This window comes from Saimiri boliviensis, chromosome 12, assembly GCF_048565385.1.
Source record: "Saimiri boliviensis isolate mSaiBol1 chromosome 12, mSaiBol1.pri, whole genome shotgun sequence".
In the NCBI taxonomy this organism is placed as follows: domain Eukaryota; kingdom Metazoa; phylum Chordata; class Mammalia; order Primates; family Cebidae; genus Saimiri; species Saimiri boliviensis.
In genome coordinates, this window is record NC_133460.1 from 16,643,135 (window position 1) to 16,656,450 (window position 13,316).

General features: G+C 47.2%; 1 protein-coding gene across 9 annotated transcripts in view; it reads right to left on the reverse strand.

Moving 5' to 3' along the window:
• Window positions 1–13,316, reverse strand: part of UBFD1 (ubiquitin family domain containing 1) — a 40,667-nt gene that overhangs the window by 19,470 nt on the left and 7,881 nt on the right. For 3 of the 9 annotated variants that reach the window (XR_012512749.1, XM_074381924.1, XM_039477905.2), the window contains one exon: window positions 10,830–10,912. Coding sequence is in view for 6 of the 9 variants with exons in the window: in XM_074381924.1 (XP_074238025.1) it covers window positions 10,830–10,912 (83 nt within the window). In the remaining 3 variants the exon portion in view is untranslated. Of the gene's footprint in view, window positions 1–2,466; window positions 8,048–10,806; window positions 10,913–12,594; window positions 12,842–13,316 lie in introns of those variants that run through there. The other 6 variants (XM_039477906.2, XR_012512748.1, XR_012512747.1 and 3 more) reach the window with 6 other exon arrangements.

A 13,316-nucleotide genomic window follows, 5' to 3' on the forward strand; every position in this document is an offset into this window, starting at 1 on the left:
GTCTTGAACTCCTGACCTCAGGTGATCCACCCACCTTGGCCTCCCAAAGTGCTAGGATTATAGGAGTAAGCCACCGCACCTGGCCGTGTTTTGTTTTGTTTTGTTTTTTGAGATGGAGTCTTGCACTGTAGTCATCCAGGCTGTAGTGCAGCGGTGCAATCTTGGCTCATTGCAATCTCCGCCTCCTGGGTTCAAGCATTTCTCCTGCCTCAGCCTCCCGAGTAGCTGGGACTACAGGTGTGCACCACCACGCCCAGCTAAATTTTTTGTATTTAGTAGGGACAGGGTTTCACCATGTTGGCCCAGATGGTCTTGATCTCCTGACCTCATGATCTACCTGCCTTGGCCTCCTAAAGTGCTGGGATTACAGGCGTGAGCCACCACATCCGGCCAACAACATCCATATTCTTAGAAGTTTCGTGCTAAAATATCTACAGGTGAAATATCATAATATCTGCATATCTGTCAAATGTCACAGCAAGGCCAGGTGTGGTGGCTCACGCCTGTAATCCTAGCACTTTGGGAGGCTGAGACAAGTGGATTACTTGAACCCAGGATTTGAGATTAGCCTGAGCACATGGTGAGACACCGTCTCTTAAAAAAAAAAAAAAAAAAAGTTGCAGCAAAATAAGGTGTGTGTGTTATCTAGAGAAAGAGAAAGCAAATGTGGCTAACATTTTAACAACTGGTAAACCTAGGTGAAAGATAGAAGGGTATTCACAATAGCACACTTAAATTTTCTGTAGGTTAGTTTTTTTTTCTTTTCTTTTCTTATAAATTACCCAGTTCCAGTTTAGGTATTTAAAAAAAATTATTGTTTTTTTTCAGAGTGGGGTCTCGTTCTGTCGTCCAGGCTGGAGTGCAGTGAAGTAATAGCTCACTGCAACCGCCGCCTCCCAGGTTCAAGCAATTCTCCTACCTCAGCATCCTGAGTAGGCACCTGCCACCATGTTCAGCTAAGTTTTGTATTTTTAGTAGAGATGGGGTTTCAACATGTTGGACAGGCTGATCTTGAACTCCTGACCTCAAGTGATCTGCTCACTTAGGCTTCCCAGAGGGTTGGGATCACAGGTGTGAGCCACTGTGCCTAGCCTGGTTTAAAAATTTTCAAAACACAAAGAGAAAAACAATGAATGATTTAAAACTAGATAAAGGTAAAGGGGTAAAAACAAAAGCCAAAGACTTAAAAATTTAGCACTTTTTTTAAATACCAAGTCTCACTCTATTGCCAGGCTGGAGTGCAGTGGTGCAACCATAGCTCACCACAGCCTCAAATTCCTGGGCTCACTCAAGTGATCCTCCTACCTCAGCCTCCTAAAGAAGCTGAGAGTTCGAGTATGTGCCACCACGCCCAACTCATTATTTAATTTTTATTGAGACAAAGTTGCCCAGGCTGGTCTCCAGCTCCTAGGTTCAATGACCCTCCTACAACCTCTGCTGCTGGGATTACAGGTGTGAGCCACCACACCTACCCTAATTAGAAGTTATTAAATGAGGGGAACAGTCAGACAAAGTCATAGCAGGAAAATGAGAGAGGCTAATGAGGCTTTGGAACAAAACAGCCTTGATAAATAAGGCAAAGCCAGTGGGGCATGGTAGCTCATGCCTGTTAACTGCAGCACTTTGGGAGGCTGAGGTGGTAGGGCCACTTGGGCCCAGAAGGTAAAGACCAGCCAGGGCAACATAGTGAGACCCTCATCGCTATGAAAAGATGAAAAAGTTAGCTGCGTGTGGCGGTGCATGCCTGTGGTCTGAGCTATTGGTGAGGCTGAGGTGGGAGAATCACTTGAGTCTGGGAGATCGAGGCAGCAGTGAATTGTGACAGCACCACTGCACTCCAGGCTGGGTGGCAGAATGAGATCCTGTCTCAAAAAATAATTTAAAAATTAGGCAGGCTGGGCGTGGTGGCTCACGGCTGTAATCCCAGCACTTTGGGAGGCCAAGGCGGGCAGATCACGAGGTCAAGAGATTGAGACCATCCTGGCCAACATGGTGAAACCCCGTCTCTACTAAAAGTACAAAAAAAATTAGCTGGGCATGGTGGCGCGCGCCTATAGTACCAGCTACTGGGGAGGCTGAGGCAGGAGAATTGCTTGAACCCGGGAGGTGGAAGTTGCAGTGATCTGAGGTCACGCCACTGCACTCCAGCCTGGCGCCTGGTGGTGGAGTGAGACTGTCTCAAAAAAAAAAAAAAAAAATTAGGCAAAGCCAGAGGGGGCTGATCCCGTTGAAAGCAGCCTACGGTATGAGTATTAGTCTCCTGGGTTTGAAATCTCTCAGCTTCCTACAGCACAGTTGGGCTAAACAGTTCCTCTCATGCAAAAGTAGGAAGTCATCGCCTCTTGCCCTAATAACTGCCTGGTTGATGGGTCCCTGTTGTACAAAGGAGTCTGTTAATTAACCAGAATTAAGAGAACACTGGACATCTTCCCAGCAAATAACACATTCCGACTAGAGTTTATCTCATTTGAAAGTCAATCATCATACTGGTTTTTTTTTTTTTTTTTTTTTTTTTGTCATCATACTGGTTTCTAAGGTACCTGAAGTAACTGTTCAGAATTGGGATAAAATACAGAACTATCCTTTTTCTTTTTTTTTTTTTTTGAGACGGAGTCTTGCTCTGTAGCCCAGGCTGCAGTGCAGTGGTGCTTTCTCGGTACACTGCAACCTCCGCCTCCAGGGTTCAGGCAGTTCCCCTGCCTCAGCCTCCTGAGTAGCTGGGATAACAGGCGCCTGCCACCACACCCAGCTAATTTTTGTATTTTTAGTAGAGACGGGGTTTCACCATGTAGGCCAGGCTGGTCTCAAACCCCTGACTTTGTGATCTGCCTGCCTCAGCCTCCCAAAGTGTTGGGATTATAGGTGTGAGCTGCCACACCCAGCTGAGAAGTACCCTGATTGCAGACAGCAGAGTCTCTAGGTGAGAATCAGCCAACATACAGCACATGATACAGTCCCACCGCTCCCCTCTCCCACACAGGAGTCAAATCCCTAGGCATCCAGCACTGCTGTTTCAGGATTATGAGACACTGGAGAAAAGTGAAGAGCTACCTGCTCTACCACCAGGAGGAAGTGAAACCAGCTGTGACAAACTCCGTCACTCTCCACACTCTTCACATACCAAGGATTCTGTTTTAGCTCCCCCCAGCTTTTTTGAGACAGGGTCTTGCTATGTCACCCAGGCTGGAGTGCAGTGGCATGATCTTGGTTCACTGCAGCCTCCGCCTCCGGGGTTCAAGCGATTCTCGAGCCTCAACCTCCCAAGTAGCTGGGACTACAGGCACCTGACACCACACCTGACTAATTTTTGTATTTTCTAGTAGAGGCGGTGTTCCACCACATTGGCCAGGCTGGCCTCGAACTCCTGGCCTCAATGATCCACCTGCCTTGGCCTCCCAAAGTGCTAGGATTACAGGGGTGGACCCACCCATACCATAGTCCTTTTTTTTTTTTTTTTTTTTTTTTAATTAAACAAGTCTTGCCTTGTCTTCCAAGCTGACCTCTTGGGCTCAAGCAACCCGCCTACCTTAGCATCCCGAATAGCCACCACACCTGGATAATATTTGTATTTTTTGTAGAGATGGGGCTACATTTCTACATTGCCCAGGCTGGTCTCAAACTCCTGGGCTCAAGTGATCCTCCCACCTTGGCGTCCAAAGTGCTGGGATTACAGGGGTAAACTACTGAGCCCAGCCCATTTTTTGGTAACAGATTTTTCTCTTTCCCAGCTCCTGGGTCTTTGTAGCTTGTGGCTAAATCTGTAGCTCCAATCTCAGTGTTTTATAAAGCATGTCCTCAAGGGCTGAATGGCCAGGTGGGTTGCCCAAGGCACTGGTCAGGAGGTGTGAGTACAGGGAGGCAGCTTCCCCTCCAACATGTGGAGAGGCCAGGACCAACCAAGAAGCAGACCATGCCACTCTAGAGGGAGTGTGGCTCACTGCCACCCTGGGCACCTCCACCATTACAGAGTCAATGTCAGCTGTTTCAGCAGAGAATACATTTGGATATACTTAAAGCCAAATAAGACCACAACTGGCAAAGAAATGGCTTTGGCCCCAATTCCAAATATTGGTTAATCCCCAGTGTGAATTAGGCGCTTGAAGAATTGGAAGGAAAAAGAGACGCAGTTAATTATCAAACTTTAATCGATAGACTAATCTTACAGGATAAACAATAAGACAGCTAGTCAAGGTTACACTTTTAAAAAAAAATCCAGCAGCGCAAATCTAATAGACTAAATACGTTCATCTCCTCCCAAACAGGCATTTGATTTAAAAACAGAAACCAGAACAGAGCGTACACCACAAGGAAACATGGTACTCACATATATTGTCAAATAATTCTGCAGAACTCTTTAAGGAAAAAAAAAAGGTTCTTAGAAATTGAGAAAGCAGTAGAACCACCCAGCCTGGCAGGTCAATCTACCAGATGTTCTGCATCTGAGAGGGCTCCCGACCACCTGTAACTTCAGAAAGGCCGCCAGGCACTATTACGAAGGAAACAGGTGCCGATCCTAACTGGAGATGACTTTATCACAAAGCCTTAAGACAAAGGGACCATCCTTTTCCAAGACAACAGGTGTGAACAGAGGCAAGGAGCGAGAGGAAAGGGCTCCCTCAGCAGACGGGTGGAAAGCAAGCCTGCCCTTGCACGGCCCTTGGCACACTCAATCTACCCCCTTTCCCTTCTCTGCCCCTGGCAAAGAACGGCTGGGGAAGTGCAAGAGCCCAGAACGGCTCCTCCAGGCACATGGTTAAAGTAAGAGTAAGAGGAAAACAAGCCCCTTCTGGGTGAAATATGGCAACTTTTCTGAGACACGGCAACGAGGCAGAGTTAATCTCTTTGGCCCTCATCAGGTAAAGCAGCAACTAAGGAGCCTACTCAGGGCCTCACGAGGGCCCCTTCTATGTCCACAACAAAGTGCATCCTTAGCTCAGTTCAACTTCAATTAAAAAGAGCTAACGCTACTTGCAAAAGGCCCATCATAGATTCAAACACTTAATACCAAAGAGTTCCAGCAACTCGCAAGTCTGTCTACGTTCTGGGATCTGAAGCAGAGCTGATGAAGACCTGGCTCACAGGGTCACGTTCTTCTGCCAAGGCGCCTCAGGGAAAGAAAGAAAGGCCTGATGACGTCTGTGAGCCAGAACCCGCGGGAGGATCACGGGACAGATTCTAGAAGAGAAAGAAGCCCCTCAGGAGGCTCCGAGAGGTGTCCAATGTGTAAGAGATAGCCACCACCCCCATCTCTAGCTTTGACTCAGAGCTGTTACAGTCGCTCTCCAGAAACCAGCTCTTCCTTTAACCACCTGCATGCCCCCTGCCACAGTGAGGGAAAGATCCGGTCCTCTCTGACAGTGAGGAAATTGTATAGAAATTATCCTGAGGGAAAAAAAAAAAAACACCATGACGCTACCTAAGAGAAAGAGTATTTCAATTTGCTTACACAGATTTAGTCAGTACACTCTGGACTGTAAGAAATATATGAAGAGACTGCTCACAGAACTGAGTAAACAGTGAAAACTACTGTGGCCCAGACACGGATCGCAAACACTTCTCCCAGTGGCTTCTGACGGTATGTCTGCTCTCCGAGAGCTTCCAGCAAGGTCTTCCATGCGGACAGGGTGAGGAGCCACAGAGCTCAAGATTGCTGAAGCTGATTTAGTGAGCTCTGTAAAGCAATACTCAAACAGCTCCGTACGAAAAGGTGTCATTTACATTATTATTTATACATAGTATCTCGAAGTAAGGAAAAAAGCACCATTTTACTGAAAATAAAAAGGCTCACACAGGCTTTGGTCCTCTTGAAATGACACCAGCCTGAGTGAGAAGCAGTTGCCCCTGGGGAGTGGGGAGACGATGGAACGCTCGCTGTCACTGGCCAGAAGGGAGGCCAAGTGGCCCAGTGAGCCACAAGAACGGGGCAATAAAGGGGAGCAGGTGGAGGGGCCTCGGAGAGCAGCCAGGCCAACCTGCGGATGGAGCCGCCTGCTCTGAGAGATCAAAAGGAGGCGTGTGGCACTGTCAGGGCAAGTCTCTAGGACTGAGGCATTGGCAAACAAAAGGGGCAGTGTCTGACCCGAGATGATGTTCTACTTAATGCATCTCACTTCCCCCGAAGCCTGTCACCTGCAGACAGAGGCTTGGACAAGTAGCTCAGGCGCACTCTCTTCCCCAGGAACTGCAGGCCGACAAGGACAGAAAAGCTGCAATAATCGCTCCTTTTTCAAGGGATGAAAAATAGGCAGTTTCTTGGATGCTGCACTTCACAAATGTACTAACTGCCCCCAAAAAAGCAGAGAGTAGATTTTCCTGCCTAGATGCATCACTTGGCATTGACTACACCATGGAAAGCAAGAGTCTGGCTATGTGGGCTGGATTCCTGAACTACGGCTTAGAAGGGAAGGGCGTAGAATATCATCAACTGGCTCACAAGGAATAGTCACCTTGGGCGAACACATGCTAATACGTTTCACAGAATGAGGGGTGACAGCCTAGAATTCAAAATGTGACATTTGGAACATTTCTCGCCAAACCTTACTATGAGAGCCTGCAACCAGTGAGAGGAGAACTGCAAAGACGGCAGCAGAGAAACAGCAAACAGCACAAAGGAGATCATTTACCAAGAGACTTTCCCTCCTGTCAGAGGCAACCAAGCCAGAAGGAGATGACAGAAGCTCACGTGTACAAAGAACAGAAGGGCTAAAACCAGAAGAGGGTGAGCTAATCATGAAAGTAATTTATCCCATTTCGTTGTTCAATAACAACGGCCAACCTGCTGGGGTCAGATGTCTTCTTCTCGAGAAAGGCAGCGTCTCTGAACCTGGGATAAAGGACACTTGAACTGAATGGATGAGCAGAAGGACCCAATGGAGAAGCGTAATTGAAATCATCCTTGGACTGCTTAAGAATTTCTTGGAAAACTTCCGAATAAAGAAGGTTATCTGGATCTGCAGCTGTATGGCTGTACAGTCTATCTCCTACCTGGCTCCTCCTGGAAGAGGCCTCTGTCTGCCTGGGAGCTGGGGTTTTTGAGGGGCACAGCGCAGGCAAAACCATGCCGGGCTGGGCCTCTAGGCCAAGCTCAGTGAGGGGTGCAGACAACCATCCAATCAGCAATGGAACTCCTCAGAGATCGGGGCCCAAAGGGCAAGACGTTTAGACAGGAGTCACTGGGAGATACTCTGCTGCTCAACGAACACCACAGCAAGTGTGAGAGCTCCCTGCCCAAGACCGAGCAGCTCTTCCTCTCCCACCGTGCGTTCACAGGCAGCAGCAGCACGGCGGGAGGGAGCCCAGGAGAGGAAGCGTCGATGAGGTACTAAAAGAGGAACTGATATCTTTGGGTTCTTAAAACAAAAAGTCAAATCGAGGAAGCAAGAGAATTAAAAAGGGAAAGAATTAAATCTGAATCAATGGACAGAAGTATATGGCTTACTAACCCCCCCGCATTTTGCATACAATTTTATACAAAAAAGGGAAAAAAAAACCCCAACTAATCACAATGCAGTCCAAATGTTTGCAACTAAAGATGTATGAAAATATTTCAATTGAAACTGCTAAAAAAAAAAAAAAAAAAAAAAAAAAGGTTTTAATCATTCCCTTGTCAACATCATTGGCAGATCTACTCTCAAACACACTTAAGAGTATTCCACACAACATGTTCGGAATTCAGATTTATTGATTTCCATCGTATGGACTTTAAAAATGGTATGAAGCTGACTGCAAGAAAGGGAACTGGAAATTTTAAGTTAAAATTAAGCTAATGGTGAAAGTACATCACCTCTGGCTTCAGTCACCACATCACCTTAGATTGAATATAGATTTTTTTTTGTGAACAAAGTTCCAGAACTCTGAAATCCAGGGATGCTGCAGGCCTCTCCCGGCAATGTCCTTCACTTTGGGTCAGTCTCCTGGGCCAGAGGTGAAAGTGCTTTCAAAAATACTGCCATTTCCCCAGCACAGTGTCTTTGATTGCATCCACGTATTGAGTTGGAACCCAGTACACCCAGTAGTAAGAGGCTTCCGTGGGGCCCAACTGAAACGCCTGGAAAGGAAAAAGGAAAACCAAGCGGTACTTCAGAGGTCAGGAGACCAAGCAGGCAGAACAAAAATGGGGCAGGGTTGGAATGTGAGTGAATTATAAAGGGAAGAAAAACCAAAACTCTGCACATAGGGAGCATTCTCCTAACCAAAAACAAAAACAGGCAGGGTGAGAGCCAACCCTAAAGCAGCGGTTCTCAAACCTGAGTGAGCATCAGAGCCATCCAGACGGCTTGCTGGAACATGGATCAGCACCTCCACCCCTGCTAGAAGTTTCTAATTTAGGGAGGTCTCGGATGGGGCCTGAGAAACTAGCAAGCTCCCAGGCGATGCAACACTACCAATCCAGGGACCACGCTTGAAAACCACTGCCCTAGAAAACCTGTCACACATGCTCAAGAAAACAGGTGTTCATTGCAGCACCATCTGAAACCACAAAAACCTGGAACAACGTTCAGATCTATCAGTAAAGGAATGCACAGTTCAGAGTGACAAGGCCTAGTCACACCGATACTGGGATGCTTTTTAGAGGTATCCACTGGGTTCATACAGATCTCTGACAGATTTTTTTTTTCTTTCAACAATCAGAGGAATTTAAAGAGGAAAATGACAGATTCTTATGCTGAACCAAAGATAAGAAAGTTGTGGAACAATACATATACCATGATACCATTTACGAAAACTGGAAGCACGAAACAATACTCCCATCTTGTCATGGATAAATAAAAGAATGTCCGTGTAAATAAAAGAATGAATAGATGGGAAGGACGCACGTGACACATGACAATGGCAATGGGGGAAGGGGAAGACAGTGGGGCCATCATTGCTGTGAAGAAACTATTTCTTTTATTAAAAAAAAAAAATTTAAATCAAGCTACAAAATACTGATAATTGCCACTTCTCAGTGATGGATATATGAGTTTGTGACAGTTATTATTCTCTGTCCTTTTCTGTATTTTATTTTTTCTGACTGGAGTCTTGCTCTGTTGCCCAGGATGGAGTGCAGCAGTGCAATCTCAGCTCACTGCAACCTCCACCTCCCGCATTCAAGCAATTCTCCTGCCTTAGCTTCCCAAGTAGCTGGGACTACAGGCATGTGCCACCTTGGCCAGCTAATTATTGTATTTTTAGTAGAGACAGGGTTTCACCATGTTGGCCAGGCTGGTCTTGAACTCCTGACCTCAAGTGATTCATCCCCTCGGCCTCCCAAAGTGCTGAGATTACAGGCATGAGCCACTGCGCTCAGCCTCTTTTCTCTATTTTAAAAAGATTTCTCTAAAAATGAAAAAGCACAGCCACAGTTTTCCAACTGTGAATGATGACACATTAATGTAGCTAGAGAAATGGCATCTGCCCAAAGAGGAAAGTAAGTACTTTCATTAGGACAAAGGTAAAGGTGTTTGGATAAGAGAAGGGGGCTAACTAGAACTATCCTCTGCCAGAAATGACTTGAGAGAAATGAACATTTCAGTGAAATACTAAGTCATTACCCATCCACACCAATGTCCAAAACAGTCTACTCAACTTCCTTGGACTCCGTACCTCCAGGCTGCTTTCAAACCCCACAGGGTGTGACTGGCAACACAAATTACTCAAAAAGGAGCGGTGGGGCCCAGTTAAAAACATTCAAATCCAACTGTTAAAACAGAAAATAACTGACCAGGCCAAACCAATCTGTCTGCAATCCTTGTAATAAAGACTGCAGAGAGAGTAGGGGTGAAAGGGCTGCCAGAGGGCCTGAGAGAAGCCCCAGTGATGTCATCATCACTTCCAGAAGGCAAAACCCCAGGAGCCCTGCAGCCTAGGGCCTGCACTCCCAGCTACGGCCTTGCTAGCAGCACTGGGCAGGACAGGGACAGGGCTGCCTCCCTTCCCCACCATACTTTAAGCCCCTTTCATTCTTTCTATAGCAAGAAAATCTTCCAACACATCTAACTTGGTAACCCACAGGTCAAACCACTAGTTCCTCCTTCTCCCTGGGATGGGGCTGATGTGGCTTCATCCCTATGGAATGCACACTGAAAGGCCTGCCTCCTGGAATGAACAACGGCAGGAGGCCCCGCCCTCACACCACAGCTGCTCAGGCCAGGTCCAAATGGCAACTGCAGAATCAACTTTGTTGCCAATGTGGTCCCTGCAAAGACTGCTGGGAAAATTCCGGAAACTTTGCCTAAGCTGCTCATTTTATCGGATGAATAAATTTTTTGCTTCGTTCTGCACACTTGCAGATGGCCTCCAAACATTCTGTCTCTCCGCAGAGTGGCCTCTGCAGAACAGATGCTCCAGAGAGCCTGTCCGCCCCACGAGGACCTCAACCACTGTGCCTGGAAAGAGCGGCATCATCATTACAGAAAACAGGCTGTCTGGAGCCCTCACCAACACCAAGGCTAGGGGTAGATTTTGTTTTACATGCAAGACAAAACTTTTAATGAAATTCCACAAACCATTCCTCCTCTTTTTATTTTCCTGGTCTAAAAACAACACATTGCAAGAGGGAGGCAAAAGAGACTTTTCTAAAAGGTAAGAGAAGACACATCCCCTTTAAACTGATGGAAGGTACGTGTGTGTGTGTGTGTGTGTGGTGGGGCGGGGGGAGGTGCAAAAGAAACAGAACTAGGAATAGAGACCATGGATTAAGGTCTAAGTAGATGAAGAAAACATGAGGCTCTTAAAACAGTGCATCTTCTGGAGACTATGTTTTCTTCCATGAAACAAGCTCAGTTGAAACGGTTTCCTGCCAGGTGAAGCAGTCTAGCGAGGGGCTGGACTCAGCCAGTGCTACTCACCATCATGTGGTAGTCTTCATGTCCTTCGATAGGTTCACTGACCACATTTTTTATGGAGCCCATGGGCAATTTCTCAGTCCGCTCTAAGTTGAGAGGGATTACAGTGATTATTCAAAGGCCCTCCTGTTCTAACTCCCCTGACTCAGCAGTCCCTCGTCAGGGCTGGTGGCTGTGGGACTGACTGGTCCCATGCCCTCAGGAGACAACAGGACAGGGTCTTCTGACCAGTGTACCTAAGGCCCTGTGTGTGAGCTGGGAACTCCGTAGGAGCAAGTGGGAAACAGGGTTTGGCAATGGTAAAGGTCTCTTGAGGGCAGAGATGTGTTTTCTCTAGGATTATTTTTTAAAGTTTGATGGTTAATAAATATCCAAGAAAGACAGGCGCGGTGGCTCATGCCTGTAATCCCAGCACTTTGGGAGGCCAAGGTGGGTGGACACCTGAGATCAGGAGTTCTAGACCAGCCTGGCCAACGTGGTGAAACCCCACCTCTACTAAAAATACAAAAAATTAGCCAGGTGTGGTGGCGGGCACCTGTAATCCCAGCCACTTGGGAGACTGAAGCAGAAGAACTGCCTGAACCCAGGATGTGGAGGTTGCAGTGAGCCAAGATCATACCACTTCACTCCAGCCTGGGCGAAAGACCAAAACTCTGTCTCAAAAAATAAAAAGTAAAATAAAATAAATATCCAAGAAATTCCTTTGTAACCTTATGCAAGCCCAGCACTGGCTAAGGTGTTGGGCAGTAGGGAGAGTCAAGAGGCCTAAGAGGGAGAGGCAACATGTTCCTCTGTGGCTCACACAAGGGAAGGGGAGTGCCTGGGCTTTAGGGCTAGATTCTATATCATGACCCTGCTCCCTTCCCCAACCTCCCTCCCCGGGTCCTCCCACCTCCATATTCACACTTTTAGGAGAATTCGTAAAACATTTATAACCTCTTGTGTTAACACTTGAGATACCACTGATCACACGGGGTCAGAAGACATTGAGGCAAGTTTAAGGAGGATGGCAGGTAAGAGAGAGGGGGCAGCAAGGGATGCCTGGAGATGAGACTGCTGCAAATGAGCCAAGTGAAGCAGGACTGGGTGATGTCGGGGTGTGGTGCACCTGCGCAAAAGGACATGACCACCCTGGAGCAGCAGACACCTCAGGGATGGGGCGCGGAGACTCAGCAAACAGCTAAACCGAGTGGAAAAAAACTTGTAGCCTTTGCAGGAGGAAAAATCTGGAAAGGTAGAATCTAAATAGATAAACTGGCCAAACAGACTGGGAATTCAGAGACCAGCGTTCTGGTCTAGCTGGGGACTTAAGATATTTTACTTCAGTTCTGTGGGCCTCAGTCTCTCAAAAACGGGGGCTGGGGAATAGGGACCTGAAGCTGTTCATTTAGGTTTGGACTTTTAGTGGCTCTACAACAGCAGTCCACAAGGCAGGACCTGGGCAGCAGTTGTCTTAATTTAAGATGGAAACTGTAAAACACCTTTCATCCTGAAACGTCTGGAGATTTCACACAAAAATATCTAACGGATTTCTGGCTTCTCTTGAAAAGTCTGAAAACTGGGCATTTCTGGACCCACACTCCTGTTCATGACATCAGACCACCAGCCAGATACAACTTTCCTACGAGCAGGGCACATGCTCTCCCCCAGCGGCTTCACATTTCCTGCCTGGAGCTTGTTTTCATTCTTTTGAAGCTGTTAGTACTGCCTCCTCCTACACAAGCTGGGAGAGTTTAGTCAAGAGTAGCAGCCCTTAAGGGTCACTTACTCAGCAAAGCGCCCCATGGAGAGGCCAACTCGCTGCTGGGATGGTCATTCCATAGCCGCTTCTTCTTGCCAGCAGAAAGATGAAGCCAGTGGCTACAGTAGCCAACTCCCAGAACGAGCTGTCCTCCTATGAGTGCTTATGACACTCAGATGACAGGACTCCTGGGCAACTGGGAAGAGTGCCTGCCCCTTGGGCTCCAGAGGTACAGTGCTCTGGGTGGGAATGAAAATCTCAGCCTTGGTCAACCCTAGAAGACATGAATAGTTCAGGGCCATGCTCCTCGACAAGGCTGGTGAGTAACGAGGCTTTCAAGAGCTCAGAAGCCCCAATACACTGAGCTTCTTCTAGAGCTCTGCCTTCAGGCCAAAGCAAGAAGGCGGCGGCTCCTACTAGTAAAGAGAAAACCTCCAATACAGGGTCAGGAGGTTCTTGTTCTATCAGTTCTTGCAGTTATGATGCGTTCCCTATACAACTTCCTGACACAAAAATATATCCCCAAGGAACCAATGAGCACTTCTAGACTTAGTTCCCATGCAGACCTCTCTGCCTGCACCCATCCTCATGGCAGGGTCTTTCCAGATCAGCCTTAGCAACTGCCTTCAAATAAGGCTGTCCACAAGCAAAAAGAAGTCCAGCAAGAGGCAGGAAGTCTATGCACTTCAGCAAGTGAATGCGATGAGACAGAACTAAGCAAAATCACCTGCAAAGTCAACAGCAGCTGG